Source organism: Antedon bifida, chromosome 3 (genome assembly GCF_963402885.1).
Source record: "Antedon bifida chromosome 3, ecAntBifi1.1, whole genome shotgun sequence".
Taxonomy (NCBI): domain Eukaryota; kingdom Metazoa; phylum Echinodermata; class Crinoidea; order Comatulida; family Antedonidae; genus Antedon; species Antedon bifida.
In genome coordinates this window covers 16,591,518-16,605,464 of record NC_136228.1, presented here as the reverse complement: position 1 = coordinate 16,605,464, position 13,947 = coordinate 16,591,518, and the positions used below count along the sequence as shown (strand labels likewise).

At 32.5% G+C, this 13,947-nt stretch overlaps 1 protein-coding gene across 1 annotated transcript in view; it reads left to right on the top strand.

Moving 5' to 3' along the window:
• Positions 1-2,758: 2,758 nt before the first annotated feature.
• Positions 2,759-13,947, top strand: part of LOC144838177 (uncharacterized) — a 204,084-nt gene continuing 192,895 nt past the window's right edge. The window contains exons 1-4 of the mRNA XM_078693536.1: positions 2,759-2,922; positions 3,212-3,297; positions 4,695-4,759; positions 5,040-5,115. Coding sequence (XP_078549662.1) covers positions 2,855-2,922; positions 3,212-3,297; positions 4,695-4,759; positions 5,040-5,115 — 295 coding nt within the window. The 5' untranslated portion in view covers positions 2,759-2,854. The remainder of the gene's footprint in view (positions 2,923-3,211; positions 3,298-4,694; positions 4,760-5,039; positions 5,116-13,947) is intronic.

Sequence of the window (13,947 nt, the reverse complement as noted above, 5' to 3'; positions counted from 1 at the left end):
TGGTTTGCATACCGTATAGCCTATATATAGATTCACTCAACCAATTGGTAATTTAGAACATTTGCTACAATTAAATGCTGTACGCGGTTAAGTAGATAGTTATTAAAGTTGTGCGGCTACGCCAATCTCCATCCCTATCCGCCCTTTGGATCTGGCCCAGGATCAGTCTAGGAGAGAACCATGTGCAAGATAAAACGTTCCGCTGTGGGTATTTGCGTCCAGCAATAAAACAAGAAATATTTCTTACAGACTAGACTACCAGTCATAGACTCTTTTCTCCCAGATGTGCTTTGAGGTTTGAGCATGCCCAGTCCAAGTTTCCAAATACCCATTTTTGAGCCGTTTTTAAACAATAGAAATTAAAAAACCGAGCTTGTAAGGGCGTGTGATGTAGTGTGTTGAACGTTAGACTAACGAATCCAATGCTCGTCGCATTGCTTGTATCCTAAAGCAAGTTTGCCACTCCCCACCCAGGTGTACCTTCTAAGGTCAAGTCTGATGACTAGCTGCATTATAAGAGTATGTTTCCAAAATTAACTGGGGTAATAATATGTACAGCGCTTAGAGGTTTCACAACATTAGAAGCTTTATAAATATAATATCAGTGTAAACAAGAGCAATCAGAGATCACAAACCCCCACACCAAGGGCTGGCCTCCAAAATTAATAATGGTATTAATATTGTCTGATAATCTTAGAGGCAAAATCATTATTATGAATTGTGGGTTGTACTAATGTAAGGTTGGTGTGAAATTAAATGTTGTTTTTTTAACTTTCTACATTGTGAACTATAAAATGTTTTGGTGTAACATTAACATTTAGGGAATCATAATGTTACTTATTTTTAGTAAGAATTTGTTATAAAACAGTCTGCAAATGTGCCCACAATGAAAGTGGAAAACAATCTTTAGTGAATATTATAACATACCTGATTGTATTCTCGCAATTTGTTAAGGGGCTGCTTCCCGGCCTAGCAATTGTCAATGATTAAATTGAATAAAAGTACTGTTATAAAACAAATAATGAATGTTTTGTATTTCGCGTTAAAAGCTAACTCCAGCGATATGATATACATTCTTTTAAATGATGTTGTGCCCTTAAAGGCCAATTTACACAGACGGGCGGTAATAGTTAGCGGTAGAGGTAAGCGGAATTTACGAGCGGTGTTTATGGAAAATAGGTGCTTGTAGGCCTCGAGGCTAGTGCATGTTGCAGACACCGATGGCCTAGACTAGACATGTTATGACTGACTGTCATTAGGCCTAGAGCAGTAGCCTACTGTCCTATAATTTTATTTGCAGGAAACACAATGGCTGGTTCTGAATCTTTGAACAGTTTCCAAGACCTAAAAGCTGGTCTCAGTAGGTGCTTTGATGGTGAAAGATACCATTGGCTGAGGTTCCTACTATTTGATCAATTGGATGTCGGTTACATTACAAATCAAGATTCCAATGGATATGACTTACTCAATACACTTGAAGACAAAGGTTTCATCTCACCAACCAATGTTAACTTGCTGTTAGAGATTACAAATACATCTGAAATCCAACAGGCCAAAGATCTTGTATCAAAGTATATGAGAGACAACAACATTCAGAATAGACATACTGATAGAACCAAGTTGTCACCTTACAGAAAGCGACTGTTCAAGGCCCTGAATCAAGTTGACCCAGATGCATTACTAAATGTTACTGCTTACTATGGCTTGACAGAATATAACTTATCAAATGTATGGGATGCAGTCTTCAGGCTTGAAATTCGTGGAGAATTAGCAAATGTTCCAGGCAAAATACAGAGGTTTGCAGATCTTCTCGGCACAATATCAAGTAACACACTACTTGGTAAAGTACTATCCTGAAGTTAATTGTTGATGTTATGTCTTTTAACATTTAAAAAATACCACGACTTTTTACCTATCCACAGCATAGAAACTGAAAACAAGGATGTTGTGGTATACTATGACCAACAAGACTTCACTTACACTTAGTATATGTTTGTTGTTGGCAATTTCATTATGCATGTACAAAAAAAGTCGACCATAATTAGGCACAATTTGTTAAACAGTATTTAAAAACAAGTACAGGCCTTGATTTTTTAGTCTAAAACAAACAAGAAATGCTTGCTTAAAATTTAAGAATGAACAAAATCAAATTTTAGACTAATTTAAAGCAATTTAAACCATTTAAAGCATTTGTTTTTCATGAATTATCAACATGCGTAATGTTCATTTTTACTTTGCAACTCTCATTGTTAATTTTGAAAATGAATTTAAGTTTACTAAAATAACAGATAAAAGTTTGTTTGTGTATTGTATGTATAGATAATGAAATGGTTTATTTTCTACTTTAAAAAAATTAAACAGCACTCAATATTTATGAATAAAACTAAAATACTTTTACAGTATTTTCCCACTTGCTAATATTACCAATTTTTTTTTTCACAATTTAATTTAATTTTTATTGAATGTTTGAATTGGTCTTAAATTCGTAGTGTTCCTCTCTTTTTTGTCCAGTTTTTGTTATTAATGTTAAAATATTACTATTACAGTATTCATTACAATAGAATTTTAGTTAATACTTTTTTTATGTTGATTCTTTTTTAATCTCATAGTGTAGTTTTACTTAGGCAACTCTCATAACTTAATAATAATAATAATAATAATGGAGTATTTATATATATATATATATTTATGCATGGTTTTGTAGATTTTTTTATTGAACTTTATTTATTCAATTCTGTTTTAAAATCTTATTCAATTTTCAGATATTCCATCTGATATTGCTGCTCGTGAATTAGAGTATCAGGACGCGTACAAGGAAGCTTTGAAAGGAGGATCTGTCGCAGTCAATCTTGGAATGCTTAAGGTGATTGGACAGGAAGGAGTGGGTAAAACATGCCTCATAAATGCATGTCTTGGAAAGATGTAAGTAGTTGGACAGTAAAATTGACATTACAAAATACATGGTACTGCCTAATTACCAATAATCAATATCAATAACAATAATAGAATTAAATTTTAACATTATTTTGTAATTTTAAAAGAAAGATAATTTTAATTGTTGACTAAATAACTGATTTAAAATGTGTATTTTATAAATAAAGACTATTGAAATAGTAACTACTGGTATCTATAATTAAAAAGAGAAAATTGAATTTTACAGCACTAAAAATGACTGACATTCATTGTTGGTTTCAAATTATATGTATCTCAGATTTGAGGAAGACCATGTAGTTACAGATGGCATAGAAGTGATAAGAACTGTAAGCAAATCATGGAAAGAGGCTGAAGCTGATAGTGGTAAACATGAATAAAAATTAGCATACCGTAAAACCTCGAAAAGAAGCCCATGGGCTTAAACCTCGAAAAGAAGCCCATCTCGAAAAGAAGCCCCCTCTACAGTTTGCAAAAGTACTCTCGAAAAGAAGCCCATCTCGAAACAAGATAGTATGGGCTTCTTTTCGAGATAGACTACTATACTGTATTAAGAATGTAGGTTTATTAACTGAACGTCAAAGGAACAGAAATAAACAATACAAACACGTGATTAAGAGTTACTGTAGTAGGATAATTTAATGCCAGATACTTGTGATGCAGACTGATGATAATAATTAATATGTATGATCGTGTTTATCATATATTTATTTTACAGTTTTTTGTCGTCCAAATGGTGCTTTGATCGCATCTTGTATCTTTTTCTTGTCTGCTTCATTGACAAATATGAAAATCGGCAGGGAATTTCCACACCTCCACCAAGTACACATTTCCTTCTGGGGCCGTTCGTTCCATTCCAGTTATCTTGACTATAAGCTGCACTACTGTCCTCCTATCTTTCATCAACGGAGCTATTATCTGAGCCAAACATTCAGGAACATGTCCAACATCTGCACCATTCCACGAACATACCTTGATTGCATTTCTGCCTAGACTTTTTTTGTTTTTAGGTTCCAGTTTACATATCATTTCTTCGTTTATTTCGTAATTGTACTGAAAACATGGTGTCCTTTAATTCTAGATGAAACAATTGCCACTTTGTGGATAGGACTTGGTGTAGCCATTTTCGTTTAATGTATTATTTGTTTTTATATTATGCACCAGCTATAAAGCAAAAGTATAAGACCCCAAAGATTGTATTTGACGGTGAATTTTATATTGTTTTTTAATTGGTATATTAAACATAATTTCAAAAGTCATATTATTGTAGTAGAAATTCACAAAATTTACAGCATTCATTTCGAAAAGAAGCCCCCCTCTACAGTTTGCAAAAGTACTCTCGAAAAGAAGCCCATCTAAAAAAAGAAGCCCATCAAAAAGAAGCCCACCCAAGAGCTCTAAAAAAAGAAGTAGCACATGGGCTTCTTTTCAAGGTTTTACGGTATTACTCTTCCCATCATCATAGGCTATGTATTGTAACAATATTTATCATTAATCTCATTATCATAGACACAAACAGCCCCACATGGAGATGTAGAATGGCATTCAATAAGGCATTCAACCGTAGTATGGTGTCAATGGTCTTATTTTCACATACATACTTTACTATTGTTACAATACTCTATGATCCCTTAACACGCAAGCTATTGTTTGTTGATGTACTGTAATTGTAATTTTACTTTAAATAATCAATCAGTCAAAGTATTGTCACCTATTAATGTGTCTGCTGAAATAATACGTACAAATGTCTTTTTTCTCTACAGGTAATCCTTCAAAACAGTATACAAAAATCGTCACTGACAAATTAAGAGAAAAGAAAACTATAAACGTATGTCAATAATAGTGTAATGAAAACATAAAATGAATAAAGTAGCACCTATAGGACTATTGCAAATCAGTCACTTAGGCTTTCTTTTTAAATGAACCAATGAGGCATTATGAGCAGCTTTCATTTTTTTGATTCTTCAATCCTTTTAAAATTTACTCTTTTGAGAGTAAACAATATTAGTTTTCTCTTATATTAAATTGTAAACAATACTGTATTTAACTTTGAATAAAACATTTATTTCTTTGTTATATCCATTTATTGTTTTTGTTTTATGTGTCAGATTGACATGAAACCACTTACAGATGATGATGATGATAGTATTGTTGTTGACTACAATAACGATGACAACAATGATGGTATGTATAACTTTCCCTTAAATTCTAATTATTCTTACATTTTTGTAGTAAAAGCATTAAAAAAAATTTCTGTAGAAAAAAAAAGAAACAATTAAGGTTTTCAATTATAAAATAACAAAATAAATGGTTAAATTCAACCAAATACCCATTGGCTGGCAGTCAATTTGACTATTTTCTGCTTAAAATTACAGTTTTTTAAGTAAATACATTTTTTTTCGATCCAATTTTTGGTCAAAGTGGATAACTATTATGTGACATTAAAATGGCATTTTTAAAAAAAAATTATTTTTTCAGGGGGACAATACATCTTTAAAATTATAAGATTATTAGTTAGATTTTCCAATTTAATGTAACTAAGTATAAAATTATGTTATCAGATTTATAACTTAGAGGCAACAATATGGTGACGGTAATTTGGAGAAAACATGGCAGCGGCCATCCCACTCCTACACAGTCCAAAGACGCTGTACATGCAGCCTTGGTGGGCATGTTTCTTAGTTAGCAAAGTTAAAAAAAGATGAAATAAAACACCTAATTAAAACCTTAAAAAGGGCTTACAAAGATGCTTATTTTTTTCATTACAATTTGTTTTGTTTTTTTGGCCTATTTAATTTTAGTGCGTTGGGCTCTTATCAGTTGATCTCAATCTGCTCCCTAACACAGTGGTGTTTAATGAACCATGTTGGGTCGTTCCACTTTACTAGGAGGTAACTTTCAGACAGTTAACAAAAGTTTTTAATAAAAGAAAAGAAAGGTACAAAAGAACAATGTTAGAGTGCTAAGAACTATTTATTAGGAGACTACTCCCCTTAAAATAACTATGGTACATTAACAATAAGTATTGTGTAGGAAAAAAAAGCCCAAAAGGGCGGAGGCTGATACAGAAGGTAATAATAGAATATCATACTGAACTACGCCCGATACGGATAGGTAATCTGTTCCATATGCATAGTGCGTACACTTAATCTGTTAAATATTATTATATTTAAATTATTTCTATTTTTGTAGCAATCTTCAAATATTGCACAAACAAATAAAAGTAATAATAATTTTAGTAGAACCAATGGTATACCAACTCCCTGTGTATACAATTCATTGAAAAATCACCAAAACAAATTTAAAGTGCAGTATAACGGTATGTAGATGCTAACTAGTACAATATGAATATATTATATATTACATAGAGATACTAATAATATAATATTAATTTGACATTAGAAAACAGAAATGGAAACCATATAGGTCAAATTCAACGTTTTGTGCTACAATCCTTTTCCTATTAATAAAATGGACGAGTCCGCCAATACGGCAAAACCACGCTGGTGGTTTTTAAATAAACCAAGTGTTTTAAAACTACTTATATAAAAAATCCTGTTCCCTTATCTTAAATACATTTACATATTACAAATAAGGGATAATAACTCTTAACTTTCGTGAAAAAATAAAGCGTTTTGAATAAGTAGTTTTTCAGCAACTGTAATTTTAGTTTTAACGTTACGTTCTGACTGCTCAGGAAACGTTGGGCGACTTCGAAAATTTTCGCCTATCCTTTAACACTAGTCGGTCACTGACAAACCAAGACACTGCTTCAAAAAAGGGGCTGTGCCGACGAAGTATCTGAACCAATCACATTTTACTTTAGGTCATTAGAAAGCTTGATTGATTAGCTTTTGCATGGTGGAACAGCCAATATCATTGGATAACTAGGTCAAACATTATGAACGTTTTTGTAAAGATCTCAACAAATTGGCAAAACAAGCCTATTCTTTAACACAGGGCAATTTTCAAATCGTCTAACTTTAAAAATCAATGCCGACGACGTTTTAAGTTTTTTTTAATTAAAAATAACATGACATCGTAGGTACTTAATTAGGCGTTACAATGTCGAAACAGCCATAAAAATCGGTCAATTAATAACAAAGTTACATTGAAAAAACCTCCAAAAAATAGCTGTTTTTCGGTGATTTCGTGCCGTTTAGCGGAAATCGCCCGGATTTTTGGGTACATAAAACAAATTGTAATGGTATGAATCTAAAAGAATCAAAGTGAATTCACGGTCTACACCGACTATATAATATACATAAATATATACAGGGCTTATACAAATGTGCAGATTAATATTTTGTATATATTACCGTATCCTTTCATATCTACCGTCCCCTTTCGCTTACCGTCCCGATGCAAAAGCTCACTAATGATGATAATAAAGACAACTATACTCATAGTAATGACTTTTTAACTGACTGATTAACTATGATGATTATAGGACTAAAACAATGATGCTTGTTATGCCGTTTGTGGAATGACCAAAAAACTTGTTCCCACTACAGGTGCTTACACAGTTACTGAAGCTATCCCATTTGATACAGAGCAGCAATTAGATAAAGATGTAATCAAGAAAGTTGAGGAAAATAAGGAGACTTTAGAAGAAACATTCAACGTCTGGGACCATGGGGGACAATTAATCTACCATGGTCTACATCGGGTAAGTAGGTTTCTGTATAGACTAACATAATTGTATGGCCAAGGTATAGTTTGCTTTTTTCTTTTTTTTTCCCATTAAGTAATTGCAAACATCTTTCCATGGTACTGCATAGTAATATATATAACAATTTAATATTAGATTCTTGTCATTTGATTGGAGGATTGTGGGTCACATGATATTCAATATACTATTAAACTTTTAAGTCAGATTACACATTTTTCTTATGTTACACAGTGAGCAACCGAAACATGGGACGCGAGAATAGACTACCTACCTTGTCTACCTTGTCATCTGCCAAGGTAGTAAGAATAGACTGCGTGTTGAAAAATCAATCTGTATTGTCACGTCTATAATTGTTCTACTTCTCGAATAGTTTAGGCCTTGGCCTAGCCTCTTGTTAAAAGTATAACACGCCTACTTTTAACAAGAGGCTAGGCCATTGAAAAAGCAGCACTCTAATTTTATACAGGGAGTAAAACAATTAGACACAGCGCACACTACAGGTTAATGAAATGTGATCAGTCAACAACAGCCTCTTGACAAGTGTGTGGTTGTTCACTGTGTAAAAATGCGCAAAACAAAATACATATATTCATAAAACATCCAACCATAACCCCGCAATATTTAAAAGTATTACCAAAACGGAATCCCATCGTTATAACCGACTATCATGCAATATTAAAGAATATCAACACATCACCACCCTTTTCTCATTACGATTAAAGAAAATAGGTTACAGTCATAAATTTATCAATAAACATTTGATACAATTTAAACAGAACCCAAAGAAAAGGATCACAAAAAATATTAATAAAAAAACAATTTTTATTAAAGCAAAGTTTGATAAACTACCACAGATAAAAAAAATATTATGCAAGGCATTATAAACAACCACGAACACCTACTCAACAACAAATATAAAATACAATAGGTGCTTTATAACGACAAAAAGATTAAACAATTTAAACACATTTCAAACATATTAACTTAAAAGTTTAGTATAATTTAATATTATTTTAATATCATATAGTACTTTAATACTAAATTGTTGTATTTTATATATTCATATAAATACTTTAATATTGTCAAATAAATCGTTATTCATACTGTACCATAATGTTTACCTCTATATTTATTTATTCTTTTTGAGTTTTATGACTTATAAAATGTTTTTTATACGAAATATGTTATAAACGCACACTATTAAATGACATCAATTTATTTTTTGATCACTATACCTTAATTAATATAAGAATTCACTTCTAAATTTGTCAACCATTCCTATATATTCATAAACTACCTACTCCAAGTTATTACTAAAACTAACCAAACATCCTATTTCAACTTTATAAATTAAACGACCCTTAATTATTTTTCCTATTATATCCCTAAACCATGGATTAAAGAATAGAAGGATATGCATCGACAGTGACATCAAACGATTTTCCAACGCGCTTGCCTATACTAAAGCACTGCTGCCAATCAAACAAACACGCTCATTGAACTCTGTGTCTCTAACCGCGGCCCTCTGTAGAACGCTGCGAATCAACTGTTACATTTTTTGAGACCAAAACGTAGCCATGTAGAAATGATATGCACAGTCTGAATGTTCTATTGACATGTCTGCGTCGGTGATTAATTGACAACAACAATATATTGCTGAACAATTCTGTTTTAGTTTCATCACAATCGGACTACGAAAAGTTCACTTTCTTACGACTGGTAATTTTAAGTAGTTGGTAATATTAATAAAATATGCAATTTTTATATTTGAATTATCATTATTTGCCTGCCATCTTCTGTCATTAAAAATTGCGTTAATCTATAGAATATTAAATTATGCATTTGATAATGTATGTTGTTAGCGTGTCCTGTGTCCACACATACAACAATCGTGTTTTTAATGTATGGCTAAGCAGTGGTTTCTTTATAAATCTCCTTAATTATCGATGTGATTATATTTAAATTGTAGTGCCTGGTGATTGGCTAGTGCGATCCCTGATCCGGGATTGGCTGGCTATACATCACCACTGACTCTACTGCTGTACTACTCTCTACTAGCGCTCGTTCGTTTTCGCAAGGCAAGCTTATATTACTGTATTATTATTCCCACAAGAAGTAGACAACGATGAGAATATAGATCGCTACTACACTGAAGATTGGCCTACCAATAGGCCTACCTAGGTCTATATCAATGTCGGCAAATCATAGAGTTTACTAGTAAGCCTAGAAGGCCTGGGCCTAGTATCCTTGCTGATTTTGTAATTTTACATGTAGGCTGAGACAACAACTAGTTGTGTCCTCAGATGTAGGGCTACTACAGGTCATAAAATGCTACTTTAAGGTCATAGAAACATTAGCGTAGATCAATCACGGCAGATTTTGAACATGGCAAAATTAATGTTTTTTAAACACAAAGGGTACTACAATTTACAAACAATTTGTATTTAATCTTGTAATTACATTTATTAATAATCTTGTAATATTTCTGGGAGATCGTTTAATTTGAATTCAGAAAAGTTAGGCTAGCGCTAAAAATATAAAATATTAATCATGCCACCAAGATAAGAGCGCGCGAAAGCATAGCCAACAAGGTTAAAGGTTGTTGAGCATGTGCAGTAAACAATATATTAGGCACACGACCGTTTCGTTGTTAACGACGGTTAATTATACTGTACTGTGTTTATTTTGTAACATTGTGGGCGGTCCACGCTCTGTAGGTTAGAGTCATGGAACCTTTGAACTCAAACTGATACATATCCTTCTATTCCTTAATCCATGCCTAAACCTACCCCTTTACATAACCTAATCAAAAACGATATTTAATAAATCTATAAAACTTTCCCCATAAACCACCCTACAAATGCCTAATCCAACTAAAACGATATTTGTTTATTTATGTTTTTACCCCTAAACCCTATTCACTATTTTTTCCAACCATAACCAAGTATATAAACTCAAATGTTATATCTAAATAAATTACTCCACTATAAAATTTAAAACCAAAAACCGTTATGTATATAATCCTCCCATATAATAATCTATACAGACTTTTATGCGTAATCAAAACACCCACGTCAATTCGATACCACGTTCTAACGCATGCACATAGCAAACCTTCGAACTTGTTACTTTCAAACATAACATTCTCACAAAGAAAAGGTCGATAAAAACATCTTAAACTTACAACAGCTCTGACATATCATTATTTCAATAATATCCAAACCAAATGGCTTTCAAACAAGGTAAGACTTTTAATATTATATTTAGAACTAAATCATTTCTATTTTAAAATTATCATTCATATAAACCATAAAATATAATCATATTACATAAATCCTATATAATAATTTTAATATTTTTAACGTCCTGTATACACAGAAACAAGTACACAACATTAACTTTCAATCTCCTTCATCTTGAAATAAAATACTTTTTTTTTTGAGACAATGTAAACATAGTTTAACATTAAAACGTATATTAAAAACAGTTTAACAATAACCATTTTTAATAGTTTTCTATCCACTCTACAATTTTTTATAATAAGATATTGTGGAACTACGTCAGGTCAAGTTCAATATTGAATATCGAAACGTGGCAGGCTGAAGGTGCTTGACTTTGACAAGATCGCCTAAATTTTTTAGTTTTTTAACTTTACAATACTTGTGTTGTATATTCTGGTACAGCCGCTCCATGATCTCTTTGCTTTTCTTCCTTATATCTTTACTCTTATTTAAAGTTTTACTAACAAATTTTATTCTATTTTTATTTTTGCTTTATGTACACGTCAACTAACGATCAAATAACAGTTTTTCTCATCGCAACTTGTACAATGTAATTTTGAAAACTACAACCATTTTTCAATATACATACACATCATACAACGTACATTTCTAGCCTAACAAAATTTTCAAAACTTTCTATTATTTAAAAGTCGAAGATAGCCAGGTCTCGGGTCCATTCTATTGTCGCCACAGATTGATATCTTCATCGCCACAGATTGATATCCATCATCCATTCATCATTCTGCATGAATGGATGATTAGGTGGGAACACGAACGCTAGTTGATCATACCCAGTACCGTTTTGATCGTACGTTTAATCGGGAAACCACCTCACAACATTGCATGAATATAAAATATCCATGCCTAATGTTAAAATTAGGTGTCTAGATTTTCTAGATCTAGAAAACTCAGATATCAATATCTGAGTTTTCTAGTTCCATTCTGGAACTAGAAAACTCAGATCATCAAATGATTGGTTGGTAGGTCATTTGGATCATTCCATTATTAATCAGAAGGTCATTTGAAATACTAGAGTATTATTAAAACTGATTACTCTGTGTACGTTTTCTTACTAATATTGTAACATGTAGTCAACATGTAAATCATAACGGAAATACACTGCACGTTACCGTTAAAATGTAGGCTTAAAAATTAGGTATGTACAAGTTGGTGTGGTACGAGTTGGTTGAGGTACGAGTTAGTACGTTAGTTAAGTTGGGAATAGGTATGAGTTATTTTGGGTACGAGTTGACCACTTCTAGCCTAGTAGGGCCAGGCTGACCCCCCTCGCGATACATTGCGATAGCGCCCACACGTTGAGCCTTGAATTGAGTTTGTAATAGCTAGACTAGGCCTAAATGCTAAGCCTATATTTTAAAAGGTGTATACTGTATTTCTTTATGATATAAGTTGTAGGCCTCTACTACAAGTTACAATATTTATTATTAGTAGTAAGAAAACGTATAATACTGTAGTATTTCAAACAAGCTACCCTCTGATTAATAATGGAACGATCCATTTGACAATGGGTTTTTTAGTTTCATTCTGGAACTAGAAAACTCAGATCTTGATATCTGAGTCTTCTAGATCTAGAAAAGTCAGATATCTGAGTTTTCTAGATCTAGAAAACTCAGATATATCTCAGATCTGAGTTTTCTAGATCTTAGCTTTCTAGACACCCGTTAATATTACACATTTTCAGTAGCTTTTCGCCACAAATCAAAAAATGTGTGTATACGGCCAAACACCGGTTTATGTCAGATCACCGAAGTTAAGCAATGTTGGGCCCGGTTGCATTCTGTCAGGAATCACGGCGGGTGCTGTATACCGGAAAGCGATGGTGTAATGATAATATCAGACTAGCATATAATAGGCATGGGTTCGAATCGGTACCATACTAACTGTATCCTTAGGCAAGATGCTCTCATTGCCTCGTCCTTCGGATTGGATGTAAACTCGTCTTGTGTACACGTTAAAGAACTTGGTACACTATTCACAAAGAGTAGGGTCATCTCCCGGTGTGCTGATCTGGTAGGCGCTGCACTGCTGGCTGCTGTAGGTCAGTGGAGGGCCTAATCCGAATTTCCTCAGTTTTCAGTTAGGCTTGAGGACAACTATTATTATAATACCTTTACCTTTTACCTTTATGAAAGTCTTTATTATATATTCATTCATTCATTCAATCTTTTATTTCGGAATCTCTGGTCCATAGAAAGTAAAAATTACATATAATATCAAATAAAATAAACAAGACTAATTACTACTACTCATCTCAGGATGGCATTCCACCTGGAGAGCATCTTCGACTTAACTAAGACGTTGCTTATAATCGTTGAGACTAAAACATTTTCGCTTGCATTTAGTCTACCCATCAGGCCATATATTGATTTTCTTAACAATTCATAAAAACATTCCGTAAACATAAGGCTGGCACTGCAATGTCGAGGCATTTGTAGCAACAATACAATTTAAAATAATATTTGTTCATATGTTGTCAGAAGGCCTTAAAGAATATTAATCAGTCAATATTTGAATATTTTTGCAGATGTTCATAACACTACAAGCACTATACATTGTTGTGTTTGATCTCAGTAAACCATTGGATGATCTTGCTACTTTCATTGATTCTAATGAAGTAAGTGTTTCTAGATGCAGTAAGGCATTGAGATTGAACAAGTCTTCTAATTTATAACATGCATTTTATGCATTAAAAACAGTTTGACTCTTATAAAAGATTTTATTTAATGCCTTCCAAATAAGATGTAGTAATGAATGCTTTCAAAAACTAACCATTCCAGGTTTTACTGTGGTTAGGTGTTCTCATAATGTCTCTGAGTTTTCTAGATCTAGAAAAGTCAGATATCTGAGTTTTCTAGGTCTAGAAAACTCAGATATATCTGAGATCTGAGTTTTCTAGATCTGAGTTTTCTAGACTAGTTTTCAAATCTTACTTAAAATAAATTACAGAATTGACACATTTGTGTATAGATGTAAATCTTTATTTACAAACAGGCAGAAAAGATGTTTAAAAAGATTCAAGATGTGCTTAAAAGAAAACCATAT